This window comes from Acinonyx jubatus, chromosome B3 (genome assembly GCF_027475565.1).
Source record: "Acinonyx jubatus isolate Ajub_Pintada_27869175 chromosome B3, VMU_Ajub_asm_v1.0, whole genome shotgun sequence".
NCBI lineage: Eukaryota > Metazoa > Chordata > Mammalia > Carnivora > Felidae > Acinonyx > Acinonyx jubatus.
In genome coordinates this window covers 39672736-39696971 of record NC_069386.1, presented here as the reverse complement: position 1 = coordinate 39696971, position 24236 = coordinate 39672736, and the positions used below count along the sequence as shown (strand labels likewise).

General features: G+C 41.3%; 1 protein-coding gene across 4 annotated transcripts in view; it reads left to right on the top strand.

Moving 5' to 3' along the window:
* The window catches only part of ZNF609 (zinc finger protein 609), a 208802-nt gene that overhangs the window by 180023 nt on the left and 4543 nt on the right, over positions 1 to 24236 (top strand). For all 4 annotated transcript variants that reach the window (XM_053223894.1, XM_053223893.1, XM_027067502.2 and 1 more), the window contains 5 exons: positions 17521 to 17608; positions 18291 to 20631; positions 21623 to 21989; positions 23598 to 23773; positions 24016 to 24232. In XM_053223894.1, the coding sequence (XP_053079869.1) occupies positions 17521 to 17608; positions 18291 to 20631; positions 21623 to 21989; positions 23598 to 23773; positions 24016 to 24232 (3189 nt within the window). The remainder of the gene's footprint in view (positions 1 to 17520; positions 17609 to 18290; positions 20632 to 21622; positions 21990 to 23597; positions 23774 to 24015; positions 24233 to 24236) is intronic.

Genomic DNA, 24236 nt, shown 5'->3' with positions numbered 1-24236 from the left:
ATGAGAAAGAGAGAGAGAGATACATGCATGCTAGCCTTTATCCAGAGAGTAATTGTCAACATCAGTCAGGATTGACAATTGAGATTGAAATAAGATTTAAAAGCAATGTATATACAAATGCTAATGTTTGCATTTGAAAACTCAAGCCTGTTGGAGTAACATGTGACCTCTTCCCTCTTCCTTTTCCCTTTTTCAGTCACTTATGTTGAGGACAAGCAGCCAGCCTTATTAACCTTTCTTCTTCAGTAGGTAGGCCAATGAATTCCACAAAGTAGGCTTTTAATAAACATTTGCTCCCAGCCCAGGATTGGACCTTGGTATCTTTGTAGCTGTTTTTTGTAACTTCAGTACTTAGCATAATGCCTGGCAAATAATAGAGGCTCAGTAAATATTTGCTCCAGGAAGTAATCAGTAAGTTAAGTGAATTCTTTGTCTACTCAGGGTAAGACAGTGCTAGGTTATCTAGTGTAAAGTAACAAATTACCCCCAAAGCATAGCTGTCCAAAACAATAAATATTATCTCATATAGTTTCTTTGGATCAAGAGTTCAGGAATGGCTTAGGTGGCTGGTTCTGTCTCAGGGTCTCTCATGAGGTTGCAAGCCAGATGTCACCTGGGGCTGCCATTATCTGAAAGCTTATTTAACCTAACCAATCCTGGAGGATCTCCTTCCAAGTTGACTCACTCACATGGCTGTTAGCAGGAGGCTTCAGTTTCTAGTCTCATCGACCTCTCCATAGGGTGGCCAACTTGAGTGTCCTCACATCACAGCAGCTGGCTTCCCAAGAGAAGTAATCCAAGAGAAAAAGCAAAGAGGAGCCCACGATCCCTTTTATCACCTAGTGTAGGTTGTACATTGCTTCCACCACATTCGGGTTATTAGAAGTAAGTTGCTAAGTACAACCCACACAACGTGAGGGGAATTAGGCCTCCCTTGAAGGGAGGAATATCAAAGAATTTGTGGACATATTTTAAGACTGCCATAATCACTCTGATACTCTGAATTGGGTAAAGAGAAGTTGGCCATTTAGAGGAAATGAGACAAAGTTGCAGAGACAGTGTCTATCCTGCCACTCATATGCCCTTTTCAAGTCCAGTATTGCCTGCACATTTGCCTAAAAGGAAAAATTGTAAGACATCTTTGAAATACTCCTCTACCAAAATTAGTAACTATTTATTTTTTTAACACGTAAGACATACATAGGCAAAATTCAAAGGTAAATGACTATACAGTGAAAAACAAGTTTCCTTTATCGGAATCCCAGCCACCCAGTTTCTCTCCCTGGAGAATAATACTGCTATTTCCAGACACCTTCTACGCACTTATAAATACAAATTTATGTATTTTTTTTCCCACACAGATGGTAACCTACTGTGGTTACTGTTCTATAAAACGTGTTTCTTTTACTTTTTTTTAATGTTTGTTTGAAAGAAAGAGAGCATAAGCATGAGAGGGGCAGAGAGAAAGGGAGACACAGAATCTGAAGCAGGTTCCAGACTCTGAGCTGTTAGCACAGAGCCCAACATGGGGCTCGAACCCACAAACCGTGAGATCATGACTTGAGCTGAAGTCAGATGCTCAACTGACTGAGCCACCCAGGCACCCCCAAAAAACTGTTTCTTTTTTACTCAGCCTGTATATCTCAGAATTTGTTCCATAGCAGTTTATTTCTAGTTGCTTATTAGTTCAAGTTCTTTTTAACAGCTACATAGTATTCTGTTACGTGGATGTACGAAAATGTATTTAATTGTTCCCTTATTGAAGGGCATTTAGTTTAGTTCCCATCTTCTGCTGTTAAACACTGCTGCAGCAAATACCGTGTTTTACACTGAGAACATTTTACACTGAGAATATTTATAGGTAAACACCTGCAATCTTGACTGCAGGATTTGTTGGGTCAAAGAGTATGTGCTTTTTAAGAAAGGTAATGCCAGATTGTCACCAGAGGTTGAACCAACTATATATGCCCATTAGCAGTGTATGAGTGTGGCCACTTCCCTTTCTAGGCATATTAACAGTAGAAAAAGTTTAAAGATTTGACAATTTAACTATCTCTTTATATTTCTTAAAAATTGCTAGAAAATTTGTGGAGCAATATTGGCAATAAACAAAGCATTACATACTTTAAGTTTATTTATTTATTTTGAGAGAAAGGGAGAGAGAACAAGCAGGGGGCAGAGAGAAGGAGAGACAGAATCCCAAGCAGGCTCTGTACCATCAGTGCAGTGCCTGACATGGGGCTCAAACTCGCAAAGCATGAGATCATAACCTGGGTCAAGAGCAAGAAGTCAGACACTTAACCGACTGAGCCACCCAGGAGCCCCTACATTATTTACGCTTTGTGCCTGACACAATCCCCTGGCACATGTTGATGCCTAATAATTACTGGTTGATTCATCTCAGGGGAGGTGGACTTTCTTTGTGGAAGTTTAGTAATTGAGTTGGTCACTACATTTCAGAGAAATTTTAACTCTTGGCTAAAGGAGAATGCTACTGAGAACCCATTGCCTGCTGTAGATCACTTTAATATCTTATTGAAGTATAACATAAATAAAATGCACAAGTGTTAAGTACATTGTTTGATGAATTTTTACATATGTATATAACTTGGTGACCACTACTTAGATCCATAATTAGAACATTATCAGTATCATGCCCTCTCCAGTCAGAACCACCCTAAAAGGTAGCCACCATTCTGATTTTTATCATAGATGAATTTGCCTATTTTGAAATGTGATCTCATGGTATGAACTCATTTGTCTGACTTACTTCACTCAACATTAGGTCTGTGAGATTTATGTGTGCTATAGTGTGTAACAATTGTTGATTCTTCAGTGCTCTGTAGTATTACATTGTGAATATACCATCATTTATTTATCCATTCTATCCTTTATGGACATTTGAGTTGCTTTCCTTTGGGGGCTACTATGAAGGAAGGTGCTATAAAGATTCTTTTACATGTCTTTTGTTGGATATAAGCTCTTTTTTGTTCCCCCCGAGAGAGAGAGAGACAGAGAGACAGAGCATGAGCAGGGGAAGGGCAGAGAGAGAGGGAGACACAGAATCCAAAGCAGGCTCCAGGCTCTGAGCTGTCAGCACAGAGCCTGACATGGGGCTTGAACTCATGAAGTGTGAGATCATGACCTGAGCTGAGGTTGGACATTTAACCGACTGAGCCACTCAGGGGCCCTGATATAAGCTGTTATTTTTAAGACTTGCTGGGTCATATGGTAGATGTATGATCAGCTTTTGGGGATCTGCTTATAAATACATGAGTTTTGGTAGAAATAAAATAGTTCTTCAGAGTGGTTTTTTTTTTTTTTTTTTTTTTTTTTTTACAGAGAGCACACAAGCAGGGAGAGGGGCAGAAGGAGAGGGAGAGAGAGAACCTTAAGCAGGTTCCACACCCAGTGCAGAGCCTGATGCAGGGCTCAATCCCACAAACCGTGGGATGCTTATAGAACCGAGCCACCCATGCACCCCAGTTTTCCAGAGGGTTTTTGACAGTTTATACTCCTACTTAGGTAAAAAAATTTTCCAACAGGTAAATAGTGTCTAAAATGACATGCCATGGGGCACCTGGGTGGCGCAGTCGGTTAAGCGTCCGACTTCAGCCAGGTCACGATCTCGCGGTCCGTGTGTTCGAGCCCCGCGTCAGGCTCTGGGCTGATGGCTCGGAGCCTGGAGCCTGTTTCCGATTCTGTGTCTCCCTCTCTCTCTGCCCCTCCCCCATTCATGCTCTGTCTCTCTCTGTCCCAAAAATAAATAAAAAACGTTGAAAAAAAAAAAAAAAAAAAAAAATGACATGCCTTATACTTCATGCCTTATATTTTCTTTAGCTTAAGTCCCTTTGATCATTGTTAAAATTCCATGGGAAATAGCATTTTATCACTCATTTATACTTTTTAGTGCTTGTGTTTCACAGCATTTCATAGAATCACAGAATTTTAGAGTTGGAAGGGGGCTTGAAGTTCATCTAGTCCAACTCTTTCATTTTACAGATGAGGAAACTGAAACCCACGAAGATAAAATAGCTTAACCAGAGTTATACTACTACTTATTGCCTCAGTTGGGTGAAGTAGATGTTTACTCAACCCACAAAATAAACCATTATTCAAATACTAATAAGACTCCTTAGGGAAGCCTCGATGGCTCAGTTGGAGGAACACACGACTTGATCTCAGGGCCATGAGTTCAATCCCCACTTTGGGTGTAAACATTACTTAAATAAAACTTAAAAAAAAAAAAAAGCCTCAGTGGCTGTCGGTTAAGTGTTTGACTTCGGCCAGGTCATGATCTCATGGTTCATGAGTTCAAGCCCCGCATCAGGCTCTGTGCTGACAGCTTGGAGCCTGCTTCGGATTCTGTGTCTCCCTCTCTCTCTGCCCCTTCCCCACTCGTGCTCTATCTCCCTCTCAAAAAATGAATAAACATTCAAAAAAAATTTTTTTAATTAAAGAAAATGTTTTTAAAAAACAAAGCAAAAACTCCTTAGCTCCAGTATGTATAAGGATGGAACTACTTGGTTTTTTTCCCTTGAACAGAGTGTTTCTGTAGAGAAGTAAGAAACATTTATTCATTCAGTAAATGTTAACTGAGCACCTGCTATTTGCCATATATGCTCTTTTTTTAAGTTTATTTATTTATTTTGAGAGAGAGAGACGGGGGAGTGACAGAGGGAGAGAGAGAATTCCAAGCAGGCTCTTCACTGACAGTGCAGAGCCTGACACAGGGCTGAAACTCACAAGATCAAGAGTCAGACCCTTAACCTACTTGAGCCACCCAGGCGCACCTGCTGTATATGCTTCTAGTAGTTACAGGAGTGAAGAAAACTGACAAAAATCCTTGCCTTCACAGAGCTTCTATTCTAATAGGACTGAACAGACACTAAACAAGATAAATAAATAGAATTTCTTCTATGTTACATATGGGTAAATATTTTGGAGCAAGAGAGAATAAGTAGGAAAGGGAATTAGGGAGTATGTAAGTGAGGGGGTAGGAATTAGGGATGGCCTCACTGAGATGACTTTTGAGCAAAGATTGAAAAGAAGTAAAAGGAGAGGAGGTTTTAAAAATACAGGGGATGAAGGGTAGAATGTTATAGGTAAATTGTATGGCTAGTTTGGAGGCCCTGAGATGGGAACATCCCTGTTGTTTTCAAGGAACAAGTAGGTCACTGTGCTAGAGCAGAAGAGAATGATAGGATACAACTTGGGTTTTAACAGATCTCTCTGGTTCCTGTGTTGAGAATAGGTCAGAGAGGGAGAAGAACGGAGGTGAGTTAAGAAGCTGTTGCTATAACTTAAGGAGTGCTTGGAGCAGAAGTGGAGGTTGTCAGATATGGTCAAAATCTGCGTGTATTTTGAAGGTTGAGCCAACAAGATTTACTGACTAAGTTGTGGGGCATGAGAGAGGTATCAAGTAAAACTTCCAAGGTTTTTGACCTAAGCACCTGAAAGGATGGAGATGCCATTACCTGAACTAGGGAAAATTCACAGCAAGTTGGTTGGGGACAGGGGCTCAAGGGCAGAGTGGATATAAGCTCAGTTTGGGTGATGTTAGGCTTGAGATCTCTATGTAGATATCATATGGAAATGTCAGATTTTCAATTAGATACATGAATCTGGAGTCCAGGGAACAGGTTGCGCTGAACAGAGAAGTTTGAGAGTCATTAGTTAGAGATGAAGAAGAACAAAAGGTACTGAGAAGGAGTGACCAGAAAGGTGAGAGGGAGACCTAGAGAGTGTGGTGTCCTTGTCCTGGAAGCCAAGTGGAGGAAGTGTTTCAGAGAGTGGTCACCTGAGCCTGTAGATACTAGATCCCTGAGAGAAAGAAGGTGCTAGCAGAAGTGGTAAAAATGAGGGCCCTGGAGGTATCCCACTATTGTGCTTGGATCAGTCTTGGCTGCACAACTGTTTTGAGGCTTTGAATTGTCCTCTGAAACAAAGCAGTGCTGCTTTGGGATTGAGTTTTTTCTTAACACTACACTCCTGACACTTGGGGGAATCTGTCTGCTACCTCATACTTAAGTCGTTTTCCCTTTACTTTGCTCCAGTATTGATCACCTGTAAGAAGGGAGAATACTCAGCACTCGAAAATTCAATGTTTAATGAGATTATGTCTCTGGGACCCTTGGTAAATATGAAAATAACCACCCCAGAGAAACAAAGCAGTATTTATTATTACTAATTTTAGCATTATTATCTTCAAATATGCCAAGCTTTTCCTTATTTTGTGAACACTGATTTAAAATAGGAAGCTTTCAGGAGCACCTGGCTGGCTCAGTTTGTGAAGCATAGGACTCTTGATCTCAGGGTTGTGAGTTCAAGCCCCATGTGGGGTATAGAGATTACTTAAAAAGAAAAAAAAAAAGACTAAATAAAGTAATGATCTTGTTTCTTTAAAAAAAAAAGTGTTTCTAAAATGAAAACCAGTTTTTCTCTTTAGCCTACTTGCTGCCCTAATAGAGAAACTAAGTCTGTTAAGTGTTATTTTCTGCTTTTCCTTCCTGTCCTCTTATTTCTTCCAGCTGTCTCAACTCAGAACCTTGTAGGAAGAGAGTTACACTTCAGAAAAATGTGTTTGCTTTGACATTTAAACAAGCCTCCATTTTGTTTTTCCATATTAGAATTTTTCCACTTCCCCTCTCCTGTTTCCAGCCCTCTGTCTGACCTGTCTTCTTTTCAGCTCATTCATTATTGCTAAGGTTTGCAGATTATACCAGAGGAAGAAGACAGATTTATAAACATGTGTTCCTGCCCAGCTGTTTCAAGAGTAGGAATAACATTCATCTTCTAATTGTATGTCTGCTCTCTATATACAGCTGTGCTCATCTGCCCTTATTAATGAGGTGCCTATCTCTAAGCCTTACGTCGTCTAGAAATAAATGGACTCTTTTCCAATTCAAATTGGTAATGCAGTAATCAGAGCAACCCATCACTAGAAGGAGACATCCATTTGAATTCACTTTGCTAATGGCCAGAGAGAATTTAGCCTAATTGCTTTCTTAGGAGGTTTGCCATTTCCCTTAAGATGCCAGAGCCCTTGGAAAGAAATAGAAATTCTGTCCTTTTCCTCTCTGAATGCCCCCCTGCAATCCTGTATGTGTCTTTTGTTTAAGATGAAGATAAAGGGACATTTTAAGGAAATTATGTAAAAAGAATCAAAATCCATTACAGATAGCTGTGTAATGCCTTGGCCACTAATAAATAATGAGATCTTTGATAAATTACTTAACTTTGGGGTGCCTGGGTGGCTCAGTCAGTTAAGTGTCTGACTTGATTTTGGCTCAGATCATGATCTCATGGTTCTTAGGATCGAGTCCCGTATCAGGCTCTGTGCTGACAATGTGGAGCCTACCTGGGATTCTCTCTCTTCCTCTCTCTCTGCCCCTCGCCTGCATGCTCCCTCATGCTCTCTCTCTCAAAATAAGTAAATGAACTTTAAAAAAAAAAAAATACTACTTTTCTGGGCTCTCATTTCCTTGTTTGCAAAGTAGCTATAATAATCCCTATATTGCCAGGATTATTGGAAGGATTGTGCTTTCTCTCTGTTGTCTGCCTCGTTCAAAAAGTGAACAAGGCTGTGAATATTTGATAAGATAATGAGTATGAAAACACCTAGCACATAATAGATGTGCAATAAATGTTTGAATTAGAATTGGTTAAACCAAAATTCTTTCCTACCCTGATTTCATTAGTGAAACTTTCTAGTAGGGCAATCCTTTTTTTTTTTTTTTTTCCTTTTCCTTCTTCTAACTCCCTTGTCTGATCTGTTTTTATGATCAAGCATCCTAAAATCAGATTTGAAAGAAAACAGGGACTAAATAAGGCCTTATTTAAAGCCATGCTCAAGAGTTTAGGGCTCAAGTATTGATGCTCTATGGTTTTGTCTAAAGCACTCTCTTTGAATTATTGAAAGGCTATGTGGCTAGTTATATAATAACTAGTTTAATAATCTTATTATTTATTTGTTTTAATCCTAGAGTATTGATTAAAAGTCTGAGAGTCATAGAGGTTAAGTGACTTGTTCAAGATTGTACTGTAACAGAGTGAGGATATGGACTGAGGCTTTCTGATTCCAAGTCCATTGATCTTTAGACAGCATTCCACATAAAAGAAGAAAATGAATATAGGTGAATTACTACAGATAGGCCCTGGGAGTGCTAGATGAAATAATATTTTCTGAGTATATAACCAAAGACAAAAGGCCGCTTCTACAGTCCCCAGACTTATTCTGCAGCTGTATTACATAGGAAATGTGGATTGGGACTTCCCTTTTTTTTTTTTTCTTTTTTTAAGATTTTATTTTTAAGTAAACTCTGTACCCAATATGGGGTTCAAACTCATAACCCTGAGATCAAGCTTCATGCTCTTCTGACTGAACCAGCAAGGCACCCCCCTGTGCTCTGGGATTTCCAATCAAGGCGATTTACTATGTTCACACTTTTGATATATCCCTTGTGTTCCAGACATATAGCAAGAAGTAAAATATATAAAGTGAAAACCAACATATTTGGGCTCAAAAACAACAACAAAAACAGAAGAGATTCAAGTCACTGGGTAAAGCTGAAACTTTGGGCCTGGGGCCTCCAGATTGAGGAACAGAGAATGGTGTCTGAGAGACAAGTTTTTCAGCAAGAACTGGATACTAAAATGCCCCATAAAGAGATAGAACTTGAAGCCAGGGGAGTGAGATGCCAAACCCCAACCAGCCTCATGAAAGGAGGCTTTAAAAAGTTAATTGAGTGGGGGAGGAAAGAAGCCTAAGGAGTTGTGAAGAAGTATGGCAAACTGCCTGCTGGTTCAGTGATTAGAACTATGATATCCTAAATTTCTTCTAATGGCACAAGCCATTAAAAGACCTGTTCAGACTAGGTCTTTAGGGGACTAGATGGAAGAAATTGCAAACTTTTAAACAGAGAAGAGAGGTAATTAGTAACAAAAACATCCCACTTAAAAAGAGTCTGCAAAGTATAATTTTATATAATAAAAATCTAATGCTAAGAAAGATAACAAACAGAAATTAACCAGGACTTCAACTTTGGGAGATGGAGTAGACATACTTTTCCTTATTTCTCCCACTAAATACAACTAAAAACCCTATACATTATATATAAAACAAATATAACAAGGTTGTGAAGGTGGGGAGAAGAAGCAGACTGTCTGGGGACCTCAAGTCCTGAGGAACAACATGGTGGTAAATTCCCTGGGTTTTCTTTTTGCCTTGTATATCCTCAGCATGGAGGCAAACATTATATTTAATGATGAAAGACTGAATGCTTACCCCAGTAAGAACAGGAACAAAGCAAGGATGTCTGCTGTCAGTACCCTTATTCAACATAGTGTTGGAAGTTCTAGCTAGTGCAATAAGGCAGGAAAAGGAAATAAAAGGTATACAGATCAGAAAGGAAGAAATACAAGTGTACTTGTTTACAAATTACATAGTTGTCTAAATAGAAAATCTCAGTGAGTATACAAAAAGTCTTAGAACTAATGAATGAGTTTAACTAGGTTGTAGAATATAGGATAAACAAAAAATCAATTCTGTGTCTACTATATACTAGCTATAAACACATGAACACAAATTAAAAATACAATACCAATTACAATAGCTCAGAAAAGTGAAATCCTTAGATGTAAATCTAACAACATATCTCCAAGATTTGTATGCTGAAACTGTACAATGCTGATGAAAGAAATCAAAGAAGATCTAAATAAATGGGGAGTACATAGCAGAGATGTCAGTTTTCCCCAGATTGATACACAGATTTAATGTAATTCCTGTCAAAATTCCAGCAAGATATTTTGTATAGACAAGATCATTCTAAAATTTATATGGGAAGGCCAGACAAACTAAAATAAGCTAAAACAGTTTTGAAAAAGAAGGAAAAAGTGGGAGGAATCAGACTGCTTGATCTCAAGATTCATAGCCACAGTAATCAAGACTGATACTGGCAGAGGGATAGACACAGACCAATGGAACAGAACAGAGAGCCCAGAATAGATACATAAATATACCCAGCTGATTTTGGCAAAGGTACAAAAGCAGTTCTTGGGATGTGAAAGATAACCTTTTCAACAACTGATGTTGGAACAAGTGGACATCATGGGCCAAAACAAAGGAAGAGAATCTTACACAAAAACTAACTCTAAATGGATCAAGGACTTAAACAGAAAAACCTAGAAGAAACTCTTCAGTAGGCAAAGAGTTCTTAGATTTGACAAAAATACAATCCATAAAAGGGAAAAAGGATAAATTATATCTCATCAAAATTAAAAATGTTTGTTCTTTGAAAGACCCCATTAAGATGTGAAAAGTCAAGCTACAGAATGGATGAAAATACCCAACAAAGGACTAGTATCTAGAATATATAAAGAACTCTCAAAACTCAACAGTAGAAAACAATCCAGTCAGAAAATGGGCTAAAGACATGAACAGACATTTCACCAAAGAGGATAATGCAGATGGCAAACAAGCACATGAAACATGTTCGACATCATTAGTCATTAGAGAAATGCGAATTAAAACTACAATATGACGGGAATGCAAGCTGGTGCAGCCACTCTGGAAAACAGTATGGAAGTTCCTCAAAAAACTAAAAATAGAACTACCCTACCACCCAGCAATTGCACTACTAAGTATTTATCCAAGGGATACAGGTGTGCTGTTTCGAAGGGACACATGCACCCCAATGTTTATAGCAGTACTATCAACAACAGCCAAAGTATGGAAAGAGCCCAAATGCCCATCGATGGATGAATGGATAAAGAAGATGTGGTGTATATATATATACAATGGAGTATTACTCAGCAATCAAAAAGAATGAAATCTTGCCATTTGCAAGTATGTGGATGGGACTCACGGGTATTATGCTAAGCGAAATTAGAAAAAGACAAATATATGGCTTCACTCATATGAGGACTTTAAGAGACAAAACAGATGAACATAAGGGAAGGGAAACAAAAATAATATAAAAACAGGGAGGGGGACAAAACAGAAGAGACTCATAAATATGGAGACCAAACAGAGGGTTACTGGAGGGGGTGTGGGAGGGAAGATGGGCTAAATGGGTAAAGGGCATTAAGGAATCTACTCCTGAAATCATTGTTGCACTATACACCAACTAATTTGGATGTAAATTTAAAAAGTTAAATTAAAAAAAAAAAACATTACAATATGAGACACTACTACACAACTGTTAGAATGGCTAAAATTAAAATTTAATGCCAAATACTGGCAAGGATACAATGAAACTGGATCTCTCATGCATTGCTGGTGAGAATATAAAAAGGAAAAAGGCACAGCTACTCTGGAAAACAGTTTGGCAGTTTCTTAAAAAAACTAAATATGCAACTACAATATGATCTAGTAATTGCACTCCTGAGTATTTATTTTGGAGAGATGAAAAGTCATGTTCACTGCAAACCTGTACTCAAATGTTTATAGCAGCTTAATTCATAATAGCCAAACACTGGAAACAACCCTGATGTCTTTCACATCCAGCAGATGAATGGTAAAACAAATCGGTCCCTCACTCACCAATAAGAAAGACTGAACTGTTGAGACATGCAACAACTTGGATGAATCTCCAGATAATTATATGCTGGTAAAGGGAGAAAAACAGTCCCAAAGGGTTATATGCTGTATGCTTCCAGAAATGAGTAACAGATTAGTAGTTGCCAGGAATCAAGGAGGGATGAGTGTAAGAGGGAAGTGACTGAAGTTGTAAAAGGGCAGTATGAGGTATCCTTGTGTTGATGGACGTATTTTGTATCTTCATTGTGTCAATGTCAGATTCTGGTTGAGATATAATACTGCAGTATTTTTTTTGCAAGACATTACCAATAGGGGGAAACTGACTAAAGGGTACAATGGGGTTTCTATTATTTCTTACAACTGTATGTGAATCTCTATCTCAAAATATAAAAATTAATTTTAAAATTTTAACCACCAGGAATTGAATGAATGAAATTACTGTATGGTGCAAACATTTACAGAGACTCTGTAAGGAGTCTGGTTAGAATTCCTAAGAAGAAACAGAATAATAATGTCTATTAAAAATAAAATTATGAGGACACCTGGGTGGCTCAGTCGGTTGGGCGTCTGACTCTTGATTTCGGCTCAGGTCATGGTCTCACAGTTTGTGAGTTTAAGCACTGATGGTGCGGAGCCTGCTTGGGATTCTCTCTCTCCCTTCTCTTTCTGCCCCTACACACTTGCTCTCTCTCTCTCTCACTCTCAAAATAAATAAATAAACTTTTTTTTTTTAATTTTCTTTATGTTTACTTATTTTTGAGAAAGAAAGAGAGAGCATGATCAGGGGATGGGCAAAGAGAGAGGGAAATACAGAATCCAAAGCAGGCTCTAGGCTCTCAGCTGTCAGCGCAGAGCCCTCTTGGTATCCTCTGTCTACCTCTCTCTCTCTCTCTGCCCCCCTCCCTCACTCTCTCTCTCTCAAAAATAAATGAACATTTTTTTTAAAACTATGAACCAAAGAGCTAGAAATTAAATAATGTCATGTAGATATGAGAAAGTAACCAGTTTAAAATTTTTGAAATGATAAACAGTCTTTGAAATATAATTATATACTATAGCCATTGAAATTCCTTTTAAGTCAATACCTTAGATAAATTCTAGAACAAATTATAAATTGGAAGAATCAAACACAAATCAACTCAAATGGAGAGATAATGGCTTGAGAGGCTCTAACATATCAGATAGGAGTCCTAGGGAATAAAAAAGATTGAAAGAATGGCAGAGAGACAATAAATGAATAGATAATAGGTGATAATTTTCCTGAACTAGATTCTAATTAGAGACCTAATTGTTGAGGTAGGTTGTAGGTTTGAAATATACCAGATAAATAGAAGTAAATGCATTATTTTGGTTAAACATGGTAGATTGAAAGTACATATTTACCTCCCACTTTCTCCCTTTATAATTCATTCAAATGTCAGTAAAGGAGTTTTGTTTTTAAGATATAACACACAGGTTTCTTTAAAAACAGACCAAGACTACTTGCAAGCAGTTATAATCAGTAGAACTTTGGAAACTAGACAGCAGATGCACAAGTACTGATTTAAGAGACCTGAAAAAACAAAAGCTTGGTTTTTTTAGTTGTTTGTTTTTGTCTGAGGTTGGGAGGAAAGAGAGCTAAGAAATAAGGAGTACCCTTATCATGATGAGTACTGAGTAAGGGATAGATTTGTTGAATCACTATATCGGACACTTGAAACTAATATAACACAGTATGTTAATTATACTAGAATTTATTTTTACAAATAAGGAAGAGAAACATTTACAGTAATGTGCTGTATTTATTTTTAAAAATCCAGATAGAAGCCGACCTGCACACTTCAAACCTGTGTTGTGTAATTAAATATCTTCAGAGAGATAAGATACTGTATCCATGAAACAATAGGATGCCTTTTTTAAACTTAAAGCTACAGTAGTAAAAATGGAAATTTCAGTATATAACTTAGAAAATGAAGGAAATCCCTTAGAATATAGACAAAGGAATGGAAGACAGATAAAGGAATGGAAAATAGTGAAAACATAAAAAAGATGATTAATCTAGAAGGTCCAAATTTCTAGAGAAATAGGATTTCCAGTAAGCAAGAACAAGGGACAAATAATTGATAAGAAAGCAGAAAATTGGTAGCAATATAGATTTGAATAACATTATCAGTCATTTATAGAACACCAAAAGCTGCAGAGTATACATTTTAAAATATTCTTTTCAGGTGCCCATGGAATGTTCTTCAAGATAGATCATATTTCAGACTATAAATTAATTCTCAATAAATTTGGAAGGATTGAAATCGTAGAGTATGTTCTCTGCCACAAATTATATTAGAAATAAATAACAAAAAGATATCTGGAAAATCCCAGATAGTTGAAACTTTGACAACACTTTTCTAAATAACCCAGGATCAAAAAAGAAATTACTAGGGGCGCCTGGGTGGCTCAATTGGTTAAGTGTCCAACTTCAGCTCAGGTCATGATCTCTCAGTTCGTGAGTTCAAGCCCCACAGCAGGCTCTCTGCTGTCAGCATGGAGTCCACTTAGGATCCTCTGTACCCCTCTCTCTCTGCCCCTCCCTTACTTGCGCACACACTTTCTCTGTCTCAAGAAATAAATAAAAAACATTTTAATAAAAAAAAAATAGAAATCACCAGGGTGACTAGAAACTGTTTTGACTTGAATGACTCCAATGGGTTGGCAAACTCATTCCATAAACGGCCAGGTAGTAAATATTTTGGGCTTTGCAGACTGTACAGCCTCTCTGTTGCATACTCAATCTTGCCTTGTAGTGTGAAATCAGGCATAAATAGTAACTGTGGCTATGTTCCAATAAAACTTTATTCAGGGGTAATGATATTTGAATTTCATATGATATCACATAACATAAAATAATAGTATCCTTTTCATTTTTTCTATTACTAAAAATGTAAAAACCAGGCACCTGGGTGGCTCAATCGGTAAGCATCCAACTTCTGCTCAGGTCATGATCTTGCAGTCCGTGGGTTCAAGTCCTGAATTGGGCTCTGTGCTGTCATGACAGCTCAGAGCCTGGAGCCTGCTTCAGATTCTGTGTCTCCTCCTCTCTCTGCCCTTTCCCTGCTCTCACTCTCTCGCTCTCTCAAATAAAAACATTAAAAAAAATTTTTTTGAGGGGCGCCTGGGTGGCTCAGTCGTTAAGCATCTGACCCTTGATTTCGGCTCAGGTCCTGATCTTATGGTTTGTGAGTTCAAGCCCCTCATCATGCTCCATCTGACAGTGTGGAGCCTGCTTGGAATACTCTCTCTTTGCCCCTTCCCCACACACTGGCCATCTCCCTCTCTCTAAATAAACTTTTAAAAATAAATTAAGAATACAAAAAAGTTAAGTTTTATACGAAGTTGAATTCCAGATGGATTAAAGATTTAAATCAAAGGGTGCCTGGGTGGCTCAGTCACTTGAGCATCTGACTTCAGCTCAGGTGATGATCTCACAGTTCATGAGTTCCACCCGTGTGTTGGGCTCTCTGCTGTCAGCACAGAGCCTGCTTCAGATCCTTTGTCCCCCTCTCCCTCTGCACCTCCCCTGCATGCATGCATGCTCGCTCGCGCTCTCTCTCAAAAATAAATATTTTTTTAAAGATGTAAATATAAAAAATCAAACTATATGGGGCTCCTGGGTGGCTCAGTTGGTTAAACGACCGACTTTGACTCAGGTCATGATATCACAGTTTGTGGGTTCGAGCACTGCATCAGGCTCTGTGCTGACAGCTCAGAGCCTGGAGCCTGTTTCAGATTCTGTGTCTCCCTCTCTCTCTGCCCCTCCCCCTCTCATGCTGTGTTTCTCTCCGTCTCTCAAAAATAAATAAATGTTAAAAAAATAAAAATTATAAAAGTACTAAAAGAAATCATAAGAAAAACTGTTAATGAAGTGATGAAATGAGGAAAGCCTTTTTTGTTTTGTTTTGTTTTGTTTTGTTTTAACGTTTATTTATTTTTGAGACAGAGAGAGAGCATGAACGGGGGAGGGGCAGAGAGAGAGGGAGACACAGAATTGGAAGCAGGCTCCAGGCTCTGAACCATCAGCCCAGAGCCCGACGTGGGGCTCGAACTCACGGACCGTGAGATCGTGACCTGAGCTGAAGTCGGATGCTCAACCGACTGAGCCACCCAGGCGCCCCGAGGAAAGCCTTTTGAAATATGACAAGAAAACTCTGAAGCCATAAAAGATTGATAAATGTAAAAACAAAAGTAAATCATTTCAAGGCATCTGACTGGCTCAGTTGGAAGACCATGTGACTCTTGATCTCAGGGTCATGAATTTGAGCCCCACATTGGCTATAGAGATTACTTTAAAAAAAGGTAAATAATTTCTGCATAGCCTTAACCACCATTAGCAAATGACAAACCAGGGGGGAATACCTGATTTGTACAACAGACAAAAGGCTCACTCTGGTGTATTAAGAGTTACAAATAAGAAAAAGACTATATAATTCAGTAGAAAAATGAGGAAAGCTTTATATAAAGAGACAATTCACTAGAAAGGAAATACATTTCATAATGATGTCTTAAAATGAAATGATACACAGACTCATCATAGGAAACATTTCATTAAAACTACATAAAACACTGTTTTTCTCCTGTCAGGTTGGCAAAGATCAACAAGTTTGAGAACACTGTGTTACCAAAGGAAAAAGACAGCTGGTGTTACCGTGCACTGCTGATGAGTGTATAAATAGGTGAATCTTCTTTGCAATTTGGCAGTGTTTATCAAAAATCCAAATACAGGGGCACCTGGGTGTCTCAGTTGAGTGTCCAACTCTTGATTTCGGCTCAGGTCATGATCCCACAGTTTGATCAGTTCAAGCCCCACGTCGGGCCCTGTGCTGACAGGGAGACTGCTTGGGAGTCTCTGCCCCTCCCCTGCTCACACTCTGTCTCTCTCAAAATAAATATATTTGGATTTTTAAAAATTTATTTAAGTGCTCCATGATTAATTTTACTTACAGGAATTACATCTTAGAGACATACTCGTGTAAGTAAGGTAAAGCATTTGTACAGGGTTATTTTTGCATTATTTGTAATAACAAAATAGTGAAACAGCCTAAATGTCTGTCAACAGGGGACTGATTAAATAAACTGTGGCATGATTTGCAATCATTCAAATGCAGCCATTGAAAAGAGTGAAGTAGTTCTATGTGTACTGATAGAGAATGATTCAAAAAGTATTTAGATTTCATATATATGAAAAAAGTATACAGAACATTGTATATTGCTACCATTTGAGGAAGAACATGTAAGCATATTTGCTTATAAATGTATAAAGTATCTCTAGAGGAACCATGGATATCCATGGATATTTCTGAATGGAGGCACCAGAAGGCTGCAAAACAGGGATAGGAGGAAACACTTCATTTATATTGGGGTTTGTCTGCTACTGTTTGAATTTTGGAATATGACTATATTAGCCACCCAAAAGCATTTTTTAATAATATGAACATGACAGGAGTGTTCATTGTGAAATCATTCTCGAGTGAAATGCTCAAAATACCCTAAATACCCATTGGTAGGAGAATGTGTAAATTATGGTCAAATCATACAGTGTCCTTCATGAGCACAGTTAAAATAAGTTAATTAAGCTTTTCATGTCAACATAGATAAATCTCAAGTTTGTAATGTTATGTGAGAAACTTAAGTTAACTTAAGTAACTTAAGTTACACCCCAGCATGATCCCATCAATATGCAAAGTTTGAAAATACAGTAAAGAGTGCTTTTTGTAACCATGATACTTTAAAAGAGAAATCTGATGTAAGTATGGCACTAAATCTTATAAATCCATTGAGCTAAGTAGGCAGTTTCCATAATGGTATTTTGGCCCAGTCCTGCTTGTCTCATGGGGACCCAGGGCAACCCTAAATCCTCCTCCAGGAACCAGGATGCTCCTCAAATGAAAAGTATTCCTCTCAGTGGCCAGCAGGGTTTCCCTTGTCTATATCTGAATCTTCTTGTCTTCCAGGGATGTTGGTGGTAAATGTAACATGGAGGAACAAGACCTATGTAGGCACACTTCTTGACTGCACGCGGCATGATTGGGCACCCCCCAGGTAAGCACTTTACAGCTTTTTGGTGAATATTAGTCTGAACCAGTCTAATCGGTGATCCCTTCTTATCCCTTCTTCCTGTTAGAGTTGGATAGCTTTTAAGACACCTAGCTTTTCAAGACTATGATGGTGTAGAGATGAGGAAGGCACTGCATTCAAGAATAAATCAATTAGGTGTTGGTGGGTTGGGTAGGAATGGGGAGGAGATCCTGTTTAAGCCTTTGGGTGAAATTATTGAATTCTGGCTTCTATCAGTAGTCCCCTTGAGACTAAGGCCATCGAGTCCGCCTACAGGTGAACAAACATTTATTGATGATGCTTTTTGATAGTAGCTTTTTCTCAGGAGTTTAACCTCAAGAACATTTGCAGTTTTAAGAACACTGGACTATGTGGGTTTCGCAAGGACCTTTCAGGTTGACATCGCAGTGAATGGCACTTTACAGCTTGTTCCCAGTTTGCCAGGGTTTGGGGAACTCAAATGTTGGGGAATGATGTACAGCAATATGCAGATAGCACCCTAGGAGCTCACCACTTAACGCAGTTCCCATGGTTTCAAAAGTTCCTTTAACAAGTCATATTCATTGAAAATGATAGTTACCATCTGGACAGTTCTGGAGGCACCTAAACTGGTTTGAAGGTGTTTTCTCTTCTTAACAATATCTTGTTGTGTTTGCCCTTTGCCAAGGTTCTGTGACTCCCCCACCAGTGACTTGGAAATGCGCAACGGCCGGGGTAGAGGCAAACGCATGCGTCCCAACAGTAACACACCTGTCAATGAGACAGCCACTGCCTCTGACAGCAAAGGGACCAGCAGCAGCAGCAAAACCCGAGCAGGAGCCAATAGCAAAGGCCGTCGGGGCAGCCAAAATTCTTCAGAGCATCGCCCACCTGCCAGTAGCACCTCTGAGGATGTCAAGGCCAGCCCTTCCTCAGCTAATAAGCGGAAAAACAAACCGCTTTCAGACATGGAGCTGAATTCCAGCTCAGAGGACTCCAAAGGGAGCAAGCGTGTCCGTACGAATTCCATGGGCTCAGCCACTGGTCCCCTCCCTGGGACCAAGGTTGAACCCACTGTTCTAGACAGAAATTGTCCCTCCCCAGTCCTGATTGACTGTCCCCACCCAAACTGCAACAAAAAGTATAAGCACATCAATGGACTTAAGTACCACCAAGCTCATGCCCACACAGACGATGACAGCAAGCCGGAAGCAGATGGAGACAGTGAATATGGAGAGGAGCCCACCCTCCATGCAGACCTTGGGAGCTGCAATGGTGCATCCGTCTCACAAAAAGGTTCCTTGTCCCCTGCCCGTTCAGCTACCCCCAAAGTTCGGCTCATAGAGCCCCACAGCCCTTCTCCTTCAAGCAAATTCAGCACAAAAGGCCTCTGTAAGAAAAAGCTTAGTGGGGAAGGGGACACAGACCTTGGGGCCTTATCTAATGATGGCTCTGATGATGGACCCTCAGTAATGGATGAAACAAGCAATGATGCCTTTGATTCTTTAGAAAGGAAGTGTATGGAAAAAGAAAAATGTAAAAAACCCTCTAGTTTGAAGCCTGAAAAGATTCCTTCCAAAAGCTTAAAGTCAGCGCGGCCTATTGCCCCTGCCATCCCTCCACAGCAAATCTACACCTTCCAGACAGCCACCTTCACAGCAGCAAGCCCAGGCTCCTCCTCAGGCTTGACCACCACAGTGGTCCAAGCCATGCCCAACAGCCCCCAACTCAAGCCTATTCAGCCCAAGCCCACTGTGATGGGAGAACCTTTCACAGTCAACCCTGCCTTGACCCCAGCCAAGGACAAGAAAAAGAAAGACAAAAAAAAGAAGGAGTCCTCAAAGGAACTCGAAAGTCCTCTGACCCCTGGGAAGGTATGTCGAGCAGAAGAAGGCAAAAGCCCGTTCAGGGACTCCTCGGGAGATGGGATGAAAATGGAGGGGCTCCTGAATGGCTCATCAGACCCCCACCAGAGCCGACTGGCTAGCATCAAGGCAGAAGCTGACAAGATCTACAGCTTCACGGACAATGCCCCCAGCCCTTCAATTGGAAGCAGTAGCCGCATAGACAGCACTACTCCTACCCAGCCCCTGACTCCCTTACATGTAGTGACCCAGAACGGAGCCGAAGCCAACTCGGTCAAAACCAACAGCCCTGCATACTCCGACATATCTGATGCTGGGGAGGATGGGGAGGGCAAAGTGGACAGCGTCAAATCAAAGGACTCTGAACAGTTGGTTAAGGAAGGGGCTAAGAAAACTCTTTTTCCCCCTCAACCACAGAGCAAAGACTCGCCATATTATCAAGGCTTTGAGAGTTACTACTCTCCGAGTTATGCACAGTCTAGCCCAGGGGCTCTGAACCCCAGCAGCCAGGCAGGAGTGGAGAGCCAAGCTCTGAAGACAAAAAAGGATGAGGAGCCTGAGAGCATAGAGGGGAAAGTGAAGAACGATGTCTGTGACGAGAAGAAACCAGAGCTGAGCAGTTCCAGTCAGCAGCCTTCCGTCATCCAGCAGCGTCCCAACATGTACATGCAGTCTCTGTACTACAACCAGTATGCCTACGTGCCCCCGTATGGCTACAGCGACCAGAGTTACCACACCCACCTCCTGAGCACTAACACAGCCTACCGGCAGCAATATGAGGAACAGCAGAAACGGCAGAGCTTGGAGCAGCAGCAGCGGGGACTGGACAAGAAGGTGGAGTTGGGCCTAAAGGAGCGGGAGGCGGCACTCAAGGAAGAATGGAAGCAAAAGCCGTCGATTCCCCCAACTCTCACGAAGGCCCCCAGCCTGACAGACCTGGTCAAGTCAGGACCCGGGAAGGCCAAGGAGCCAGGGGCTGACCCTGCCAAATCAGTCATTATTCCCAAGTTAGACGACTCCTCCAAACTGCCCAACCAGGCCCCGGAAGGACTTAAAGTGAAGCTGAGTGAGGCCAGCCACCTAGGCAAGGAGGCCTCTGAGGCTAAGACAGGCGCTGAGTGTGGCCGACAGGCAGAGGTGGATCCAATACTCTGGTACCGACAGGTAACTATTCTGGGAGGAAACCCAAACACTGTTTGATAGTCTTTGTCTCTTTCTCACAAGTCCGGGCTCTTCTTATGTAGGGTGTCAGCAGAATACAGATTGGCGGGAGAAATCTATAATTTTAAAGATTCTTTACCTTTGTAAATCATTTTCATGTTTTTAAAAAGCAAGGTTACGTCAGTAAAAGGTGTTTTTCCCATTGGACAAGAGAGACCAAGGTAAGTTAGCTTGATTTGTGTAGGGTAACTTGTGACTTCACTAGCAGAGCCGCGATTAGAACCCAGGTATCTCAGTTCCTAGTCGGTGTTTCTTCCACTATTTGGTTGTGTGGAATGGTGATCTCTCCATTTTCTAGAGTAAGTTACTACTCAGACTGAGTTACTTTCAAAAAGGTCTTATAGAGGGGTACCTGGCTGGCTCGGTCGGTGGAGCATGCGACTCTTGATTTCAGGGCTGCAAGTTCAAGCCACGTTGAGTATAGAGATTACTTAAATAAATAAAATTTAAGAAGAAAAAAAAAAGATTTTATAGGTAAACTTAGAACTGAGAACTTGGTCTCACATCATGCTCTGCTCATGAGATTTAGAAAGTCTTCCCTTTCTTCTTAGTGCCACAGTTAGACCTCCCTCCTCTGAGCTGGGCAGCACTCACACCTCTCTGCTCCGGAGCTTCCTCTAAAGAAGTGAAACAACCTGAAATTCCTTGGAAAAGGAGCAACTTCTTCTATTCAAGGACTCCTTTCCCCAGAATGCATATTCTCTCCTAGAGAAGACCCACTGATGGATTTTCCTTTTCCTTCTCCACATCTTGTTTCCTTTTGGGCAAGGAGGGGGGCAGGCTTTTTTAAAAAAGCAGGAGGGACCAGAGTTAATTGTAAATATTCTGCCCCGGTGTCTAGTATTAGCTGCTCCCGTGTTTCTGCTGCGACCTCGAGCTTGAAGTCTCTCTCTTACCTATACAACACTCAGTGCTCATTCTGTGACTGTTGTAGGAAGCAGAGCCCCGGATGTGGACGTATGTCTATCCTGCCAAGTACTCGGACATCAAGTCAGAGGATGAGCGGTGGAAAGAGGAGCGGGACCGCAAATTGAAGGAAGAAAGGAATCGGAGTAAGGACTCTGCCCCCAAGGAGGATGGGAAGGAAAGCACAAGTAGTGACTGCAAGCTGCCCACGTCTGAGGAATCCCGCCTCGGGAGCAAGGAGCCCCGACCAAGTGTCCATGTGCCTGTGTCCTCCCCCCTCACCCAGCACCAGTCCTACATCCCTTACATGCACGGCTACTCCTATAGCCAGTCCTATGACCCCAACCACCCCAGCTACAGGGGCATGCCTGCTGTGATGATGCAGAACTACCCAGGTACAGCACCCTTCTTCCCACTTGTGCTCTATTAACGGGGAGGGGAAATGAAGCACAGATTTCAGATCCAGAGTTTTCTTGCATGGCTCTAAGGCTTTTTTTTTTTTAATGTTCATTTACTTTTGAGTGAGTGAGAATGGCAGAGGGACAGAGAGAGAGAAGAGGACAGAGGATGTGAAGTGGGCTTTGCACTGACAGCAGAAAACCTGACATGGGGGTCGAACTCAAGAACTGTGAGATCATGGCTTGAGCCGACGTTGGATGCTTAACCAACTCAGCCACCCAGGCACCCCAGGCCCTAACGCTTATTGAAACTCAGATAGATGACTGCCCTGTTTTGAATGTAACATTCTGTGAGTGGTCAGTCTAGCCCCAAGCTCCTTGAATGACCCAAACTACAATCTGTGAGACCGCCTCTCCCTCCCTTGCTCCAGCTAGAGTCTTGCCTCTGTAGTCCATTTTCCTGGATAACTGAAGGCAAAACTCCCACTAAACCACTACCATCTTCTCTCAGCTGGAACTGTTTTAAACACATACTCTACATTTTGCAATGTAGAAATACAAAAGAAACAGGGCTAGTTCTTCTTAAGGAGCTTCAACTTAATCGTAGCAGGAGAGACACATGGAACAAATAAAATTCAAACCAGGGCAATGCATGTATTCATTTATAAGACAGGTTCAGCTGCAAGGTTTGGAAGGCAGTGGGAGAGAGGAAGAGCTGTTTGAAATCAGAATGGAGGGGAAGTCCAATAGAAAACATTCAGCTTGGGAAAAATAAGCTCTTTATACTGCTGCCCATGACTTCTTGGGGAAGGGCACATTGTAGGGGTGTACATATTTAACTTGTTGGAAGAAAATGGTCCTCAACTCCACTCACTGGTTTCTGTTGCCCGAAGAGCCATGTGGGATGCTTCTGGGGTGAGAGAGCACTTCTTTCACTCCTCAGAGCTCCCACCTCCCTATTGGAGAGCAGCCTAAACAGTCTTGATACCCTGGCAGAATGTTATAAGGCACCAGTAGGCTTTTCAAACAGAGCTAGGAAATTGTGTCACCTGTGGTGTTCCTTTCTCCCTATTACCCCATCTGTCCATATAAAAATAATATTTCCACTTGCTGAGCGCCTGCTCTGGGCCAGACACTGTGCTAGGTAGTTTATGTGCATTATCTTATTTCATCTTCCCTATGGAGTAAGTATTGGTGTCTTCATTTTGATGGGAAAGAAACTGAAGCTCAGAAGGGTTGTTAATTTGCTTAAGGCTACCCAGCTGGTAAGTCTCAAGAGAGGTGCATTCAAAACCAAGGTTGTCTGACTCCAAATCCTATGATCTTTCCACTTCACCGTAATGCCCGTCCAAGATGAATCACGAGGGCTCTAGCGAAGCTGACTCCCCAAAAGTTGAGGACCCTGTTCCTAATATCCCTTAGCTAGTTTTGCCTCTAGTGCTCAGTAAAGAAAGGACAAACTAAAAGTTTCAGCCTGAAGACACCGTAGGGGGAAATATCTCAGCCTCTGTCTAGGAAAGCTGATGCCTGCCCTAACCGGGCTCACCAAAGCAGAGCTTCTTTCTTTTACTTCTCTCATTGACTGCTTTATTTCTCCTTCCCCAGGTTCCTACCTACCTTCCAGCTACTCTTTCTCCCCATATGGCAGCAAAGTCTCAGGGGGTGAAGATGCTGACAAGGCACGAGCCAGCCCCAGTGTCAGTTGTAAATCCAGCTCAGAGTCCAAAGCCCTGGACATCTTGCAGCAGCACGCCAGTCACTACAAGAGCAAGTCTCCCACGGTAAGTGGCACTGGCTGCTCCCAGAACCCAGGAAGGCCAGATCCAGGCTCTGGGAGCAGGTGGGCAAGCGCAGGTCTTAACTACAGTGCAGCCTGGCTGACTTTGACGCTGGCGTCACCAGGCAACTCCATGATTCTTAGGTGTCCTGCGTTTGTAAGGAATCATAGCGTGGGCTCAGAGCATCTTGCTGTCGTGTGTGTGTCTCACAACAGTGCTTTGTGTCTGCTTTTTTTTTTTTCCAGATAAGTGATAAAACGTCTCAGGAGAGAGATCGGGGAGGCTGTGGGGTGGTTGGGGGTGGTGGCAGCTGTAGCAGCGTCGGGGGAGCAGGCGGGGGTGAAAGAAGTGTAGACCGGCCCCGCACCTCCCCTTCTCAGCGCCTGATGTCCACACATCACCACCACCACCATTTGGGGTACTCGTTGCTCCCAGCGCAGTACAACTTACCCTACGCAGCAGGTAA